Source organism: Rhipicephalus microplus, chromosome 1 (assembly GCF_043290135.1).
Source record: "Rhipicephalus microplus isolate Deutch F79 chromosome 1, USDA_Rmic, whole genome shotgun sequence".
Lineage (NCBI taxonomy): Eukaryota > Metazoa > Arthropoda > Arachnida > Ixodida > Ixodidae > Rhipicephalus > Rhipicephalus microplus.
In genome coordinates, this window is record NC_134700.1 from 104622292 (window position 1) to 104641764 (window position 19473).

At 42.2% G+C, this 19473-nt stretch overlaps 1 protein-coding gene across 9 annotated transcripts in view; it reads left to right on the forward strand.

Annotated features, from left to right (window-relative positions):
• The window catches only part of LOC119172020 (cytochrome P450 2J1), a 273137-nt gene extending 255700 nt beyond the window's left edge, over positions 1-17437 (forward strand). For 7 of the 9 annotated variants that reach the window (XM_075886667.1, XM_075886659.1, XM_075886662.1 and 4 more), the window contains 4 exons: positions 3929-4044; positions 8627-8912; positions 11573-11763; positions 17038-17437. In XM_075886667.1, the coding sequence (XP_075742782.1) occupies positions 3929-4044; positions 8627-8912; positions 11573-11763; positions 17038-17228 (784 nt within the window). In that variant the 3' untranslated portion in view covers positions 17229-17437. Of the gene's footprint in view, positions 1-3928; positions 4045-8626; positions 8930-11572; positions 11764-17037 lie in introns of those variants that run through there. The other 2 variants (XM_075886673.1, XM_075886682.1) reach the window with 2 other exon arrangements.
• The last annotated feature ends 2036 nt before the right edge of the window (positions 17438-19473 follow it).

A 19473-nucleotide genomic window follows, 5' to 3' on the forward strand; every position in this document is an offset into this window, starting at 1 on the left:
CGTGACGTAGACAATCAATGTAACAATGGCATAAATGTAGCCAATTAGTTCTCAAAACAAGAGCGCGCAACTCGCCTCTTGCCAGAAAACGTCAAAGTAGGAGTGCCGCCTCTCGAAATAAGCAAAGCGTCGACTATAGGAAGAGTTTTAAATCAACAATGCCAAAATTGAGCAACACAGTAAGAAGTTAGTAGAAGATAAACGTGCGAGAAGGAAACTCATCAAAAGCACCAAACCGGGCTAAGGTCACACGCTCCGTTCAAAACTACGCCGAGTATTTTCTAGCAAGTATGGAGTGTTAAATAGTTTAAAAAAGGTTAGACGAACTACGAGTAGTGTGAAGTTGAGAACTGACAAGCGATCAGGTGGTGTTGATAGGCGATCAAGCGGTGAAGTGGTACTTAACCTTACTTAGAGATAGTGCAGCAGCCTAGCATGAACTGACTGAAATTCGGTTCGAATGCGAATACCAGACCATTCAATGTATATTTGCCTAAAACACGTCATAGAAGTGGTTAAAAAGAGACAAGAGAAAAGGTCTGAGGTGCGGCCTCACTGGCGGCCACCTGCCGGTAATGCACTCCCGCATCAGAGCAGGATTGGCCACCCTAAGGCAGTCGTTGGCCACTATCTGCCATAAGAACACAGTAAATAACTTTTGGCCCTCAGTTCTCCGTGGCTGCAAAACAACCATCCAAGGCGGCAGTCAAACTACGTCGTAGTAGAGGGTGCTTAAAATCTCTGGGTCCGGACCGGCCACCATTGAAATCTGAACTTGGCTGCGTTTAATGCTAGAATGCTATTTAGAGAGGCCAGTCCAGCTGTACTATTTGCAGATTTAGCTGGTCTGCAATGGGATGTATTAGGGCTCAGTGAAGCTAGGAGGACCCTTGAGGCATATAGAGTGTGGAAGAACACGCACTTCCTATGGTATCGTGAAATAATTGACAGATAAGAACAAGGGTAAGGTATATTATACAAAAGAAAAGCGCTAGAAACATCGATGATTACTACAGCGTCATTGAGGGAGTGACAAGTATCGCAGTTAGTTTTTAACAAAAGCTACATTAGGAAGATGGTACAGGTCTACGTGCCTACATTGAGTCATAAAGATCATTTGGTTCGACGCTTTTACGAAGACATAGACTCAGCAGTTGATCAAGCAAAGACACAGTACGCAATACTGAAGGGTGACTTCAATCCCAAAATAGACAAAAAACAGGGCGGACACCATGAAGAGGTGGAATATGGCATCTTCTCTGGAAATGCTCGAGGGGAGTTATGAGTAGAGCTCGCAGAGCGTAATAATTTACTGATCTTGAATACCTTTGACAGTAAATGGCCGAACCGTAAGTGGCCATGGCGAAGTCCTAATGACGAAACTAAAAATGAGAAAGACCACTCTGTGTGCACACCCAAACATTTACAGGATTTAGAAGTAGTTGACAAGATCCGATGCATTTACCTTCAGTGTAAGAGCTGGTGTTCACCCAGATTTAAAAGGTAAATGCGATAACCAAAGCACAAGAAGTTAATGACTGAACTAGCGGTGAAACAGGAAGTACAGGAATTTGGGGTAGCATAAATTCAAATCTCTAAAAAGGTAACCCACGTTACCGTTGGCACAATGAACGATAATCTTGCTAGTATCCTCACAAAGTGTTCAAAAGATGTCCGAGATACAGTCACTGAATATGACACTGGCGCAGTATCTATGAAGATGATAAACCTGATTAAGAGACGGCTAGCCACAAAATCCGCAAATGCAACCAACAAATTAAAGCTAGTAGAGCTTTCGAAGTCAATCAATCACCGTAAGGTAGCGGACATCAGATGGTACAACATGGAGAGAATTTGGAAAGCTATAAAAAGCGGCTGAAGTCTGACAGCTGCAAAGGCAAACTTGTGCATAGGCGAAAATTGGTTGTTAATAGAAGACGAAGGGAATGTCATAACCGTTTTAAATAGGATAGTTCAGGTGGCGAAGCAGTTCTACAGAGAGCTATACCGAAGTCAAAACTTATAGTGTGATATCGTAGGAAGCAATTAGAAGTTCTATTAGTGTTGCCATGAAAAACTAAGGCAAACCCTCGAAGGAATGCAAAAATGTAAAGCCGTTGCTGAGGATAAGGTAACAACGGACCAGCTGAAAGATGGCGGAGAAATTGTGTCTAAAAAACTGGTCCTCGTACACACGAAGTGTCTCTTCACGAGAACGGTGCCAGAGTGTTGGAAGAACACCAACATCATCTTAATCCATAAGAAAGCATACGACAATGACTTGAAAAATTATAGGCCGATGAACTTACCGTCCGTTCTCAACAAATTATTTACAAAAAAAAAACAGCTAAGAGAATTGAGACGACATTAGAATTCAATAAACCAAAGGACCAAGCAGGATTTCGTATAGGCTCACTCACAATAACCCATATTAATACTAGCAATCGGGTAATGTAGAAAAGTACCGAATACAACGAACTACTACATATCTCTCTCATGAATTATGAAAGGCGTTTGACTGATTGGAAACATCAGCAGTGATGCAAACACTACCAAATCAGGGCATCCAACAACCCTACAAAACAAACTGCAAAAAATCCACAGCGGATCCATATCCACCGTAGTTCTTCATGAAAGAGCTACAGAATCTCAATAAAAAGGGTGGCAGCAACGGAGACGTGATCTCTACAATGCTATTCACCACTTGTCTACAGGAAGCTTTTCGGGCCCTTGATGGGGAAGAGTTAGGGATAATGTTAGTGGATATTACCTAAGTAGCCTGCGATTCACTAATGACATTGCCTTGATGAGTAACTCATGGAACGAATTTCAGCTCATGATTACTTAACTGGACAAGGGAAAGCACAGGAGTAGGTCTAAAATTATTACGCATATAACTGAAGTAATGTGCAACAGTTTCGACAGAAAACAGTGCTTTGCGATATGTGGAGAGTCGCTTTGAGTTGTAAAGGAATACTTCTAATTAGGACAGGTAGTAACCGTGAAATCCAACCATGAGAGTGAAAAAAACTGGAAGTATATTGAGAGGGTGGATCACAATAGGCAAATATTCTCAAATAATAAATGGTAATCTACCGCTAACCCTCAAGAGTAAGGTATATAACAGCCACACTTTGTCAGTGCTTACCTACGAGGCAGAAACCTGGAGGGCAACACAAAGGATTCAGCCTAAATAAAAGACGATGCAGCAAATGACGGGGAAGAAAATGATAGACTTAACCTTAAGATACGAGAAGAAAGCAGAGTAGAGGACGGAACAATCCTAGTGGAAGGCTATCATATTTGAAATCGAGAAGAAATTAGCATGAGACCTGCACATAGCACGTAGACAGGATACCCGAGGGTAATTATGGGTAACAGACTAAAAGTTAGGTGGGCCACTGAGCTTAAAAAGTTCGCAGTTATAACTCTGCGGCAGAAACCACAAAAGTGGTTTGGTTGGCTGATGATGGGAGACGCCTTTACTATGCAGTGGGCGTAGATATGCTGCTGTTGATGATGATCATGATGAAGCTCCCGTGTTGAAAACTGCATCATTCATGTTTTTTGGTTATTTTCATTGCTAATGGTCATTGACCACGCAAGTAAAGAAACAGTAAAAACAAACCAGCCTGAACACAATAAAGAGGTGATAGTTTCATTTGCGCATTCCGGTATAAGCAGAGATATCGTTGCTGTGTGTTACTAAATAACTCAAGTTTGTAATATGCATGGATTACACAGTTGCAGAAGTGATGCGCATTATTAAAATATGTGAATAAATTGGCAATGTTTCTCATTTTTCATGCTTCCATGAAGTGTTATTGCAAGTATTTACGAAAAAGGGGTGAGCACACTTTGTGGAAGCATTATTACCTGCATTAGCTGATAGAAAATGCAGAATGACATATCACATCTTCCTTTATAGCACCCACCTTCTACATCACATGGAAACATTAGACGACAAAGAAGATCGTGACTTCATGGACGCCTATCTAAGAAAATGCAAAGAACATGACCAGCACTCCGCTTCAACCCACAATTGTGAGTTTCAGTTTTTTTGCTCTTTATTGTTTCCAACGGGGCCCATGCCATGCGCACCACTGCTGCTTCGCATCTCTTTAGGGCTACCTTTGGGTAGGTAGTTCATAGTTTTTTTATGTCAGTCTAGCTGAACGAGTCGTGCAGTAGATTCGTACTGGTCAATTACGCCTAACCGAAATGTCAAGTATGGTCTTTGTCTTAAATACCAAAAATATGTGCTAGTGGGGACCAATATTGCATAAATAGCTGGATGTTCTTTTTTATCGGCAAACTGAAACGCAATGTAAAGAAACGTGACAGTTCCTCAGAGTAACGGTATGGATAGTTATATCATGGTACTAATTATTGCGGTGTGAAACCATAAACGTGAGTTTCAAAACTATGCTGCATAACGGGGGTAATAAAAGTTATCGCTATAAAGCCTGCAATGTATTCTAAGGGTATACGCAGGAAGCTGAAAGTTAGTTCTACCTTTTGTTAAGAGTTTTTATTTTCTTTCGTAATGTTATAAATGACTTTTTCAAGGACTAAGGCTGTATAGAATTACTGATTTGCGCAAAGGTTGGTCCCGATGGTTTACAGAAGTCGGACTAAAATAGCAGCCATAAAGAAAGCTACATTTGTTACTTTTTCTTACTATTTGTTGCATGAAAAATATCGATTCGAAATTGCATAGTTTTATACTGAATCAATACAGAAAGACGTGGGTTGCATATTGATGTTTCAGTTCAATAAATGTTACTACTTAACACACGTGACAATTTTGGTTTGTGCCTGAAAGTTCGCAAGGAAAACTACACAAACCTTTCGAAAATCCAGCTTTGCGAAAAATGCCTAAATCACGCTGGAGTACACCTAAATTTCCAGATGTGTTAACGAAACAAAACAGACCCCACACTTTTTTAGAAAACATGAGTATCGAATTGTGATGATAATTATGACAGATAAAGACATTTTCTCCAAGTTTGAGACGCAATCCCAAAATACAATTTTTAACCAAAAGAAGGCTTATGCCACATAATACTTTCACACGCGCTGTATTTCTTCGATGAGTTAAATTACGTGATCAGGGCTTCCCAAGCTACATAGTTTTCAAGGATCATGCATTTTTCTATGCAAGCCACAAGTTGAAACACTACCACTTCGTAAAAATGTTTTAATGCTCTTGAGAAACACTATTGTCCCGTGGAACCTTCGTATAAAATGCTCAACAATCAAAGCAATCTGCCTAACTAAGCGTTAGGCACCAATCGGTAATAGTAGAAGTGGCCAGTTATTATATATTTTGCTTTGGATACATCAGATGCTTTTATCTCCATTGGGCGACACAGCTTTCCGCTTTTGGGCAGAGTTGCCAGTTCTGCTTATTATAGGCGGACTTGGTCTTCTCTTTTTGTCCACTGAATCAAAGCATTTTTCAGCCACTTGTCCAATTTTTCGCGCTTAGTTGCATTTTCCAGTAGATATGGTCATTTTAGTGATCATCAAATTTCTCAATGAGCGTTTGTCGATGACTTTGAGTAGCTGAATGTTAGAGTTAAGGGCATTAACCAGTATCGCTGATCGTGCCCGAGCAAACGTGCATGCATTCAACCGAATTGGGACTACCCTGAAGAGAATGTCAAAAATTTATTGTCTGCTTGCTTCCTAGTTTAGGATACATTATCAGGAAATATAACTAGGAAATTTTATCAAACTATCTTCCATGTTTGAGGTGGATGTTCTTTATATTAATTAGAATTGTTTTCAATAGTGGGCAAACTATGTTGTACCCGCTTCTGTTGGGCATTTCATAGTGAACTTAGGCGACATTGAGCATATCTATCTATCTATCTATCTATCTATCTATCTATCTATCTATCTATCTATCTATCTATCTATCTATCTATCTATCTATCTATCTATCTATCTATCTATCTATCTATCTATCTATCTATCTATCTATCTATCTATCTATCTATCTATCTATCTATCTATCTATCTATCTATCTATCTATCTATCTATCTATCTATCTATCTATCTATCTATCTATCTATCTATCTATCTATCTATCTATCTATCTATCTATCTATCTATCTATCTATCTATCTATCTATCCATCTATCTATCTATCTATCTATCTATCTATCTATCTATCTATCTATCTATCTATCTATCTATCTATCTATCTATCTATCTATCTCTCTCTCTGTCTGTCTGTGTGTCTGTCTGTGTGTCTGTCTGTGTGTCTGTCTGTCTGTCTATCTATCTATCTATCTATCTATCTATCTATCTATCTATCTATCTATCTATCTATCTATCTATCTATCTATCTATCTATCTATTTATCTATTTATCTATCTATCTATCTATCTATCTATCTATCTATCTATCTATCTATCTATCTATCTATCTATCCGCCTAGCCTAAGACGTTTAGCTCTCCTGGCCGCTCCGATAATAGTATCAATACGAAACGTATGAGGAGCATAAATGACTAGTCATAACATGTAATTTATGACACGTCTGTTATGATTGTCATAATTTACATTCTATGGTTTTGCTGCTCCTGCGGGGGTTTCTTTAATATGACATGCAAAATTGAAGTGTTGTGACATGACTGCAAGGCGAACACAAACGACAGACCCTATCATGAAAATTATGGCATGCGTGTCATGTAACGACATGACTACTTGCCACATTCATGATGCGATTGTGGCTGTTTCACTAGCTTCGCATATACAATATTTGGTATTACGGGTTGTGAATTGATGACGAAGTTACATGACTGGTGCGAACATGACAATCATCAGATGCGTGTCATGTAAGAACGTGACTACATGTCACATTCAAGGCGCCAGTACACTTCGACCTGACCTGGCGTGCGTGCGCGCCGGCGTTGGTTTCGTCGCGTCACGCCAGCGATGCCACGCCAGGCGCATATTTTTGATGCATGCACATGTGAGTGCACCCGGCGTCGCTCCGTCACGAAGAGAGCCAGATGCGGTGCTGTCTGGGTAACCTAGTCACCGCGAAATGCAGCATGCCGCATTCCGCTCTGCTTGCCGCTGTGTCGTGTCAACGAACGCTGCTCGTGCCGGTGCTTGCGTTTTGCTAGTGTAGCGTCACCGCACCCTGCGTGCGCACGCGTCAACGTTACTTCGGAGTATATTGAGCCGTTCATGATGCGCTCGCCACCGTTTCACACTGTGGTTATAAGAGGGAAAAGAAGAGAAAATGAGCGCTGTAACTGTCTGCCTCAGCGTGCGACACCTCAACAGTAGCTCACTAGGGATGGGTGTGAAAAGGGATTAAAAGGATAGGATTAAAGATATAGGTCTCCTCGCCACCGTTTCGGTAGCTTCGCATATAGCAACTTTGGTATTATGGGACGCGAATGGACGATGATGGTATGTGACTAGTGCAAACATGATAATCATGACACGCATGTCACGTAAAACTTCACTGCATGCTACGCTAATAGCACACTCTCGGCCCTTTAATATACCAAATTTTATATCAGATGACGTGAATAGATAACGAAGGTAAATGACACGTTCAAAAATGACAATCGTGACAATGAAGTAATGTACGGCATAATTTACCTTCACGTTCTAACGTTTTGCAGATTTTAATGCGGCATATCAACCTCCCTCATTCGTGCTTTGCTTATCATCGATTCCCACTGTACGTGGAATCTGCCATTTTTTCGCTTGTTTCCTTGTTGCCATATGGCAACACTACGTTTGAGTCAGAGCTTCGTCACCCAGTCACCCATGAATCACTTGAGCACAGCGCTGCATGTCCTCAATGATAATATTTGTGAAGCCATCTGAAAGGTAACGACGTTCTTGGTTTACTAGCCTTTGTGCAGGATCACATTACAGGCGCAGCTTACTAGTTATTCCAAAAGCTATTGCTTCTGGGTTGTTTTGAACGTTTGTCCCCCGCAAAGCTCAAGCAGTAAGTTCTCTCACGCTAATGTATTATTATTTCCCATCATTAGTCTCTGTGTTTCAAAGGAAAATGTCGGGTGTCGTACACTTTTCCGTAACTATTAGGCTGTGCGGAATACGCCTCCTCCGAGAGATAGTGCAAAGCTGTGCCCGCTGCTACGCGCCGCATTTAAGTGGCGTCGCGTCGTGACTGTGCACGCTAAGCAAACCCCGGATGCGTTTATTACAGGGATCCATTCAACAAAATTCTGACTACGTAGAGTACCCTGAAAACATGTACCACTCTCTGAGCCAGTGTGGTGTGGTTCTTGAGAACTTTACCCATTTTAACAGTTTACCTAGCATCATTCCCAGCAAAGTTGCTTTGCGCGTACAGATTTTTTGTTTACATGTGCTCTCGGTTACATAGGTGCCAGGCACATTAGTCACGTGGAGTGTGCTACCATTTCAATAGAATTAGTGATTCTTCATTGTCGTAGTCTATGGAGTCCCCACTTTACGACTTGGGAAGAAAGTTTCTTCAAGATATCAAAACGTGTACAGACGCTCCCGTGTTAACTGAATGGTGAGGAACATTTTGCAGCTCTGTGCCACGCAAAAATACGTACTATACTGAAGCAAAACCTCTATTATTAAGTAAAAAACAGATATTCCTGGTTTTCTCTTCATTACAGTGTCTGCACTAACAGGCAACGTTGTTACTTTCTTGCTGGCTGGGGCTATCACCGCGGCGGCGTCGTTAATGAGAGAGCTGCTGCTGGTTGCTGCCAACGTGGACACCATACAGGCGCGTATACAACGAGAAGTAACTGATGCTGTGGGTGGCGAGCGTAAGCCGTCCTGGGAAGATAGATTGTCGACTCCCTACACGATGGCCTTTATCTGGGAGGCACACCGGAGATACCCCATGCTTCCACTCGGAGTGCCCAGGCGGTGAGGTGATACTCGATGTACGACAGACATGACGGGTGCTTGCACTCGAATACACATTTTGAGAGTGAGTAGATAGTGCAGGATGGACAGAAAGACAGTGTTTTATATTGAACATGCTTGAAAGGGCAGCCAAACAGAAGGTAGGAAGGGCTATTCGCTGGTACTTCGAACTATAAATGGCACAAAAAGGCATACACATTGTCCAGTGCTTCAGTACGAGAAGACCAAATCGGAATTAGGCAAAAAATAACTTTGAATGGATCACAGAAGAAAGATCTCGTGCTCTACCTGTTGGAGCCTAGTTTGGCAAATGGACAAACCCAGCCTTAAAAGACGCGTACACATGAAGAGAAATTATGACGACGAAGATACAGGCTGGGAATAAAAATAGTTTAATGTAACGTCAGTTACAAGACGAAAAAGTCGGGGCACACATGCACCATACTTGATATAGAAAAGGGAAGAGTGGTTGGTATGTGACCAATGAAGGTAAACTGAAACGACTATCTGCCTTTGAAATATAATGCAGAAGGACATAGCACTAGGCACTTTCTGTAAAGATGTCCTCTCTTCTCAAGATAAGAATAAGGTAGGTACGCTTACTCACCACCAATCATATATTTTTTGCATCGGAAATGCCTTGAATTTTTTCCCTGTGGTGTTTTATGGCTACCCTAACGGCCGACCCGGTCTCATAAGAATGAAGGAGCACTGATTGCTTCACAATGAGCATGCATGTTCACGCTTTCTCCCGAAGTGTCAGATGAGGCGTGGTCCTTCCAGCCAGTATTAACAGCACGCCCTGTTTTGCCTACAGATGTAAACTCTACCAGAAGAACGTGGTGTGACACATGGTACATTTGTGATGCAGTCCATGAATGTGTACAGGAATGGCGATGAGTGACAATGCTCCTTGGCTCTCAGTCTACTAAGTTGGCATTACAGCGAGTGTGTTGCCATCACAGCGAGTGTCTTTCATATTGGCAAAAGATGGCGCTTGACTGACTCTCCCACATTTAAATGCACACACACACACACACACACACACACACACACACACACACACACACACACACACACACACACACACACACACACACACACACACACACACACACACACACACACACACACACACACACACACACACACACACACACACACACACACACACACACACACACGCACGCACGCACGCACGCACACACACACACACACACACACACACACACACAGATATATATATATATATATATATATACTGGCATTGCATATAATAACATCTCTGCACTTCGATTGGCATCATTGTGTTTCTTTCTTATTATATTGTTTCTAACAAACAATAGGAGCCCCTTAAATTTAAGTTTTCATAACTTTTTTTTCGTCAGAGTGAATGTTTGGAAGGGCATCAAAATAAAGTTTGCCCGCAAGAGCAATTCGCGCAGTGGGTTAATGACAAACTCGAGTGTTCTACGAAGTTATGAAAGGGGCTAACGTTTTTGGATTGCAACTTGCTCGGCTCTAGAAAACGCTGGTTTGAAAAAATGAGGCAACTGTAGGAAGAAAAGAGGCTTTCGTCCTGTGAGTCATCTATAACTCAAGTAAGCAGTGAGAGCGAAGAATGTACAAGCGTGTATGGGGTGTCTACACGCGTCTCTCAAACTAGTGTACTCGTCAGTGCTTGCGGCAACGTGCTATTCACCAAAGTTCACATTTTTACTTGTACCACGTAACCAATCTCTGAAATGTCTCACTAAACGGGCGTTTCGTGCATTTATTTACTCTTCAGTGGTTTTTTTGAGAAACCTGCTTCATCATGAACCTCAACACATTTGGGTAGGCTTACGAGAAACTTCTCGGCATTGCGATGTATAGTTGTATTGTCTTTGTATACTTAGATATTTGCCTCCTTCCAGAAAAAGCATAGTGTTGATTGATTGATTGATATGTGGGGCTTAACGTCCCAAACCATCACATGATTACGAGAGACGTCATGGTGATGGGCTCCGGATGGACCAACTGGGGTTCTTTAACGTGTACCCAAATCTGAGTACACGGGCCTACAGCATTTTTGATGAAGGCGAAAATGCAGCCGCCGCAGCTGGGATTCGATCCCGCGACCTGCGGGTCAGCAGCAGAGTATCTTAGCCACTAGACCACTGCGGCGGGGCCATTGTGTCAGCTTATAACGTACCGTTGGTGTAAGCAACTTTGGCTCATAATTTGCTTTGTGGTGAAGTGCTTTGGCTATTCTGTGTATATTTTTACTTTTTGGTCTGGATGAGTTATAAGGTACTTCGTCTGGTACTGTCATTTGACAGTAATCGCTAGCCTACTAAATTTCGTCCACTGCGCCAGTACAGCTGTCACTCTTCGGGAACTGAGAAAAGATTTCCTAAAAGAATGCTTCACTCGAGGAAATCATGCCGTGAAATGAATATTCATGATATGTTCAAAACACGATCGGAGAGAGTGGAGTGCAACATGTGGGACGTTGGGCGTGCTGTGATGGAATAATAACCACCAGTAGTGCTGATTAGTGGTCACAATATGGACAGCTTGAAATTATTATCCATTACGCGAGGCCTCCTTTTCAATTAAAATATGTTTGTTTGACAAAACAACGTAATATTACCTGATCACGGAAAAACGCTTTGCAGAGCTTGTCAAGACGTTATCATTGGCGAATACTTCATTCCGGAAAATGCGACTGTGGTGACGAACACCTGGGCACTGCACCATGATCCTGCAATTTGGAAGGACCCAAATAAATTTGACCCGACACGTTTTTTGAAGAGTGATGGCTCATTGTCACAAGACGAGCTTCAGCGAGTGATTCCCTTTTCTGTGGGTAAGTGCTGAAGATCGTGCATTATCTCCCTTTTACACACTTCTCAATGATACAATGAAAGCTATTGCTGTGCGGGAACGAAGATCACCTTACCGTTTCAGTGCTTCACACACACGCATCGTGTGTGTGTGTGTGTGTGTGTGTGTGTGGGTGTGTGTACTAATGCTTCAAAAATGCACCCAACTCTAAAGTTTTAATCTTGTTATTTATTATTTCTTTTTACTCTTTTCAACCCCACTCCCCCGGCCCTTGTCATGTATCATGTTCATCCAACTGCCCTTATTGACTAAGTTAAAACCATCACTACCTCTTCTACTAGCTTCTAACCTGCTCATGCTGTGGCTCCTCATGTTGACAGTGTTTATTATAATTTCTTCGTGCACAGCAGACACTTAGAGCGTATCTATCTATCTATCTATCTATCTATCTATCTATCTATCTATCTATCTATCTATCTATCTATCTATCTATCTATCTATCTATCTATCTATCTATCTATCTATCTATCTATCTATCTATCTATCTATCTATCTATCTATCTATCTATCTATCTATCTATCTATCTATCTATCTATCTATATATCTATCTATCTATCTATCTATCTATCTATCTATCTATCTATCTATCTATCTATCTATCTATCTATCTATCTATCTATCTATCTATCTATCTATCTATCTATCTATCTATCTATCTATCTAAAACTTTTAGCTCTCGTGACCATTCCGATGATGGTATTGATACCGAACTTTGTATGGCATAACGTGACTGTATGAAGAACGTATTTGATTGTCACAGCATGAAAATCATGACATGTATGTCATGAATGTCATGATTTACATGCCGTGATCCTGCAGCTCGTGCGGTGGTTTTGTTCAAATGGCGTGTTGAAAAACTGGTATGGTATGACATGACTGCATGGCGAACACAAGCGACAGACCCTAAAATGAAAATAATCACATGCGTGTTATCCAACAACAAGTCTACATGCAACAGTGACGATGCGCTTGGGGCCGTTTCGCTAGCTTGACATATGCCAAATTTGGTATTACGGTACGTGAATGGTTGACGAAGGTATGGAACTGGTGCAATCATGATAATCATAAGTTGGTGTCTTGTAACAACAAGACTACATGCCACGCTCATGATGCACTCGCGGCCGTTTCGCTAGCTTCAGTTATACCAAATTTGGTACTTCAGGACGTGAATAGTTGATGAAGGTATGATACTGATGCAAACATTATAAACATGAGATGCGTGTCATGTAACAACATTACTACATGCCACACTGATGATGCGCTCACGGCCGTTTGGTTAGCTTCACAAATGCAAAATTTGCTATTACGTGACGCCAACAGATGATGAAGGTATGTGACTGGTGCAAACATGATAATCATGAGTTGCGGGTCATGTGAGAACATGACTACATGACACAGTCAAGGTGCCAATGCATTTCGACGTGACGTGGTGTGAGCACTCGCCGGCGTCATTTCGTCGCGTCACGCTGGCGTTGCTACGCCAGGCGCCCGTCCTGTCGTATACTCGCACGTGTGCGCCGCGCTGCATTGCTTTGACACATGTGCGTTTCAGCGCGTCCGGCCTCCCTCCGTCTCAAAAAGAGGGAGACGCAGTGTTCTCTGGGTAGCGCATCAGCAAAAAATGCAGCATGCTGCATTTCATGCCCGTTGCCATCAGGCTGCGCAGACGGACGCTGGTCACGCCTGGCGTCAGAATATAGATTACTGGCGTTTTGATAACGTAGCGTCGCTGTACCCAGGGTGCGCACGCGTCAACGCTACATTGGAGTATAGGGCCCATTGTGATGTGCTCGCGGCCATTTTGCTAATCTCCGCAAATACCAAATATGGTGTTACGTGACGTCAATGCTGGTACAAACATGATAATCCTGACACGCGTGTCATTTGAGAAAATGGCAACATATCATGCTCATAGCTTGCTCGCCACCGTTCTGCTAGCTTTATTTATAATAAATTTGGTATGACGTAACGTGAATAAATGACGAAGGTAAACGGCACATCCAAACATGGTAATCATGACACGGAAGTTATATACGACATCATTTTAAAGACAACAGAATAAGTAATTTCATTCTTGCTAATCAGTTTCTGTCGTTCTTTCTTCAAGTCTAGGCGTATCCAAGACCTCGCCATTCGATGGTCACTGCATTCGACCTTGTCAAGCACTTTCCCATTCTCCCGATGCCTCGGTGCGCACTCAGTATAAAGTCTGTCTGTTTTGTTCTCAGTTTCGTCATTAGGGCCCCTGAATATACAAATGTGGTTGATTCGCTTCTGGTAGAAGGTATTCAAAATTCATAAATAATTGCGTTCGGCGTATTTTACTAATAACTACCCTCTGGTATTTCTTATACCATTGCCATATTCTCTTTCTGCCTCGTCTCATGTTTCGTCCCTTAATATTGCATTGAAGTGACCCATCAAGTTAGTATACTGTACTTTTACCTTGCTCATTGCTGGTTCTACTTATGCGTAGAAGCTTTATCTAATACGTCATCATGGCTGCATGGGTACATGTCGGTCGGCACCAGCTTCAACTTGTATCTGTTATTCCTTTCGGATACAATATCTACCGCCGTTTCATAATTGCTGAAGTATCCCTCTATGTTACCAGCTATAGTTTAGTGGATAAGGAACCCCACTCCAGTTCTCTTTTGTAAGCCAAGCTACGACGGCAAATGACGTGCCCATTGTGTAGCACTCTATAAACCTAAGAGTTTTTTAAAAACTTCAACCATCCCTATTATATCCCACCTAACACCTTCTAGATCCTGGAAAAGCGCAGCCAGACTTGCGTCACTAGAGAAGGTTGTAGCATGAAACTTTGCCACGTTCAAGTTCTAGTGGCGGCCTGTCCAGACCCAGATATTTCAAGCACCTTGGGCTGCCCACTACACCCTAATCGTCATATTTTTGTGTAGTAAGCAGACATTCATCATGCCCCTTCTTGGTCATATATCAGAGAAGTGTGGTACCCGCTACAGATTTGCAAGAAATATATTACAACTTCCGGTGTTGTGGCTGACGGCGATGAAGATGTACGCCAAAAGTTTTTTTCAGTTTATCTATTAGTTAGAATTTTTTTTAAAACTACCTGTTTTCGGCCGATCTTCCAGTGTGGGTGTTGGCCATGCCTCAAGGTACCACTCTATTGTACTGTGCCTTTATTGGGTTGTAGAATTCGACGACCTCTTTCTTCCACAAAGCACATTGTGTGACGCCTGCTTGCTTCTTTGCTCTTCAAAAAGGCTTTATTACTCATATTGTTGTGATTTCTTACCGAATATCATGACTGCCCAAGGTCAGCTTGCAACGGAGTTTCAAGCACCGGCGTGACTGTCTGGTATACACTGGGCGGGAACGTGTCAGGATCCAGGAATAAATCTCAGCAGGGCCTTAGTGTTTTTATTCACTTAATTTTGTCATATTTTTCGCTATAGCAGTTAGGGGAACCAGTGCCGGTAGTGGCACACAACTACGGTGGACGCGACTCTTGTTGTGATCATGTTACAGCTTTCTCTGTAAATGAAATTACACTCTTAGTGAATTTGTTGCTTCACGTTGAACATATTTAAGGCAGCGCATGACTACATGAATAGAAGAGAAGAAGGGACAAGTCACATAGCTAACTTGCAAGTGAATATTTCTTAGAAAACACTAATAAAAAAGAACACTTGAACGTTTCAACCTTTACACCCATGTGACCACACTAAAGCAAAAAAAAAAAAACGCGTCAGCCGATATGTTGAACAATGAAGAACACATTTTTAACCTGACTTGTACTGTCCAGCAGTATAAAAGTTATGATGTTGTTATATTGAAGAACCTGCCCTTGTGTGAAGGTAGTAGTGTTCTTTTTTCGTTCACGTTTTCAAATAAATTTTGAGTTGCGAGTCAGCGCTGGGGTTCGCCTTTTCTTCTCTTGTGTCCGCGTAGTCGTGCGCTGTGTTTAAATACGTTCATGTGCTGTCACCAACTGGCCCAGCTTTCAGGCCTTCTACTATTTATTGCTTGACTTTGCTGCGGTCATCCTGGTGCACCTGTCGATTCACTAGAGGAAGGATTTTCTCCTGACCGCTTTAGTCTTTTTTTCATAGCTCTCTATAGCCCTCATGAACTACCAAAACAGGCTGTTGAATGTGCTCGTATAACCATTCTATATGGGGGTTGTTAAAATTTTACTTTTGAACTTGACACTTATTTCTAACACAAAAAGTTTGCGGTTCTGCGAGGAAAATGGTGTCCAAAACTTCACTTTGTTAATATAGCATTTTTGACAGTAAAATATATACATGATTGTTGCATGCTTCACATGACGAAACGCTGCAATCTGCCAATTCGATGTAGGTTCTTCAAAAGCTATTCTGCCCGCCTGATTCTGCGCTACCATAAAGCAGATTCAATGGATTTGGAACGAGAGTTGTAGGCACGTCCACTATTCTATCTTCGGACTCCTGTGAAATTTCGGTTGCCTTCCATGTTGTCCCAGGATATGCCTCCTTGTATATTTTTAGGAGCACAAACGTAATCGCGACATTGCATCAAAGTCTTGCACGGAAGTCATATTGCTGAAGTTCACTCACCCAGAGCACTGCCTTTCCTCTCAACTCAAACTTCGGCATGTTGGTAGTGAGTAATGAATATAAGAACAGCGCGAAGGAGGAGGACTGACGATGATAACAAACACACAGTGGTGAGATTCAAAACCGACAACAGCGAAGCGATGCACACATACATTTGTAGATTATAAGCACGCGTTGAAGAGGGCGGACTTCTATCACCGTTCCCTGTTGATGGTGATGTAATAATAAAAGAATTGTCATCTTGTATTCATTGAGCACAAAGTCAGAAACAAATTAATAAAGAGTAACGTGCGTAATTTCTATTTTCAATAGCACATATGAGGGGATCATTCATATTTCAGCAAAGTGCGTATGAAGTGCAAAAATGCATCTTGAACTATGCTAGAAGGCATTTAATCTGGAATTAGTCAAGTTCTACTATACGAAGGGTGCGAGTGCTATAACTTATTCATATTACAGTTCATGTGACCAAATGCAGGAAATAATGCTTAGAAAAATATGTCCTTGTAGGCAATCGTTGCCCTTAAGTTTTCAAACCACGCTTAATTTTGTGCAATATGCAAGTAAATAGTATGACAAGGAAATCTCAAATTGTGTTAGTGTCCTACAATAATATCGAACTGGTAACGAATGATTTACTTTTTTTCTGCAGGCAGAAGAATGTGCCCTGGCGAAATCTTCGCTTCTGCCGAGATATATATATACTTGACCAGCATCCTTCAGAAATACCGCATCGTTCCAATAAGCGGCACTAATGTTCACGTGGATTGCAAGTACAGTGACATTATGAAGCTCGGCCGACACAAGATGCGTTGTATACCACGAACAAACGTAACACAATGATGTGTTCTGTTTTTATTACTATATGGCTTGGTCATTCCATTTCACACCCTTAGAATGTGGGTGTCGGTTTAGCGATCTGTTGTAATCCAATAATGTCTGCCAAATGGAGAGGCCCATCTGGGCTACCATATATACTATCCTTGTATGGCAGCAAGTGAAATTGTTGGTGTGTATTAAGAAATAAATATATTCTGGTTCCTTTCCTTTAACGTCTCGTTTTTTTTATTGTGCAGAGCAGCACAAGTCTTACCTACCTTATGGGCAGCTGTAAAATTATTACCTCTGTATCCACTTCCTAATTTCTTTAGACTGTGAGACACACAGTTAATGTACTGTACACCTACAACACCTTTACTTCGATCGCTTTCTGCAATAATGCTCGAATTTAATATAACAAACCTTTACACTTTCAGCTAATTTGGTCATTGTAATGGCAGGATAAGCTACAGCTAAAGTAATGTAACCTGTGAGTTAAAGCTGTCAGTTAGTTTGTGCTCACGATCTTGTATTTTTTGAGAAAACATGACGACGACGAAGTTTTAATGTTCGGTTGTCAGTTTTCTTGGCTGGTAAAATTTTTATATTTCTATTTGTGCCGTCGTGCATCTTTGGCACCCAGCAAGCCCTGTACTAGTCCTCGAGACCTCTGCTCTGCTGGGGGAACCGTCCCTGCAAGTTTCGCTATGAGGAGATGGTGGTGGACCTGCCTAGCGGCATGGGTAGACCTGCCACTGCAACAAAGCGGCTCAGCTCTTCAGTGACATCAGAACCTGCCGATTGAAAGTCTGATGTTACGTCGGATGACTCGGATGCATTTCTACCTGCGACGGCCAAGACCGAAGTCAGTGGCATCGTCCTCAAGTGAACAGACCATTATATACTACAGCATCATGACAACGACAATTGATTATGTGCCCGTCGACGTCACGGTAAACCTGAACGCTATCTCCAAACAGAAGCTTCATGACTTTTTCTTCAAACTTGCCCTGGTCTGATTCAAGAAGTTCGAGTGAATCTTAGGAAAAATAGCACTGCCAGAGACACAACAGATGAGAAGGTGGTGCAAACCCTGATAGGTCTATCTCAGCTATGCAACGTCAACGAGCGGAGAGGCGGAAATGTTGTAGGCCCGTGTGCTCAGATTTGGGTGCACGTTAAAGAACCCCAGGTGGTCGAAATTTTCGGAGCCCTCCACTACGGCGTCTCTCATAATCATATGGTGGTTTTGGGACGTTAAACCCCACATATCAATCAATCAATCGATCAACGAGCGGAATTTTCTTCCACAGGGCGCTAATGCAACAACTGGGGTTATATCGGATGTAGACCTAGAACTTTCAGACGACGTTTTGAAAAGTATGATAGTCTGCACGCCACCAGGCAGAGTCATGAGCGGTCGAAGGCTTGGAGCTTCGAAGTGTGTGAATATTCTTTTCAGGTGCGAAAAGCTACCTAGTCACATAAAGGCCGGACTAGTGCGGTAACCGCTCCGAGTTTTCATACCAATGCCTCTACATTTCCGCAAATGTCTTAAGCTTGAACATGTACAGGGTTTCTGCACAAGTGTTGTGGTCTGTGCTAAATGTGGCGCAAATCACACCGTAAAGCTTGGCGACAGTGCGACATCTCGCTGCCCTAACTGTAATGGCGAACACTTGGCAACAAACAAAGAATGTCCCAAGCTAAAGAAAAAATGAAAAGTCCTGAAAGAGAAAGCTCAAAAGACAGCGTAACGAAAAAAGACGCCTAGCCATAGCGTCCGTCAAGTCACTGGCAACGGCACAAATGAAGATGCACAAGTAAGTCCAAAGAATATTACAGTCAGAGGGAATCGAAGCGACGAAAGGAGGCACAATTTCAGCATTTGGGCAACATCGTGGCCGGCACTACCATCAAAGCCGTCGGACACAACCTTCTCAAAGGTCACGCCTCATAATGTTTCGGGAATCAGCTTCCGCCAAGGCCATGTCTGCAGTAGAAAATACTGTAAACAGGGCGCCAAAACGGGTCCAGCCAACGATGACACCCAACTTGTCCCCATGGTTAAGATGCTAGTTAACGTCGTCAGATCTCTCATAGCTGGTCGTCAAACGCCAGGAGCATTAGCCGCACAACAGCTATTGGAGGCTCTCGTTCCAGTTATCGACAGTCTTCACTAAAAGCAACATGGACACCTGTCGCAAGTCCCGTTCCTATGTGCTGCAGTGAAACGCCAGTTCTCTACGACCGCGCCATTCTGATCTCG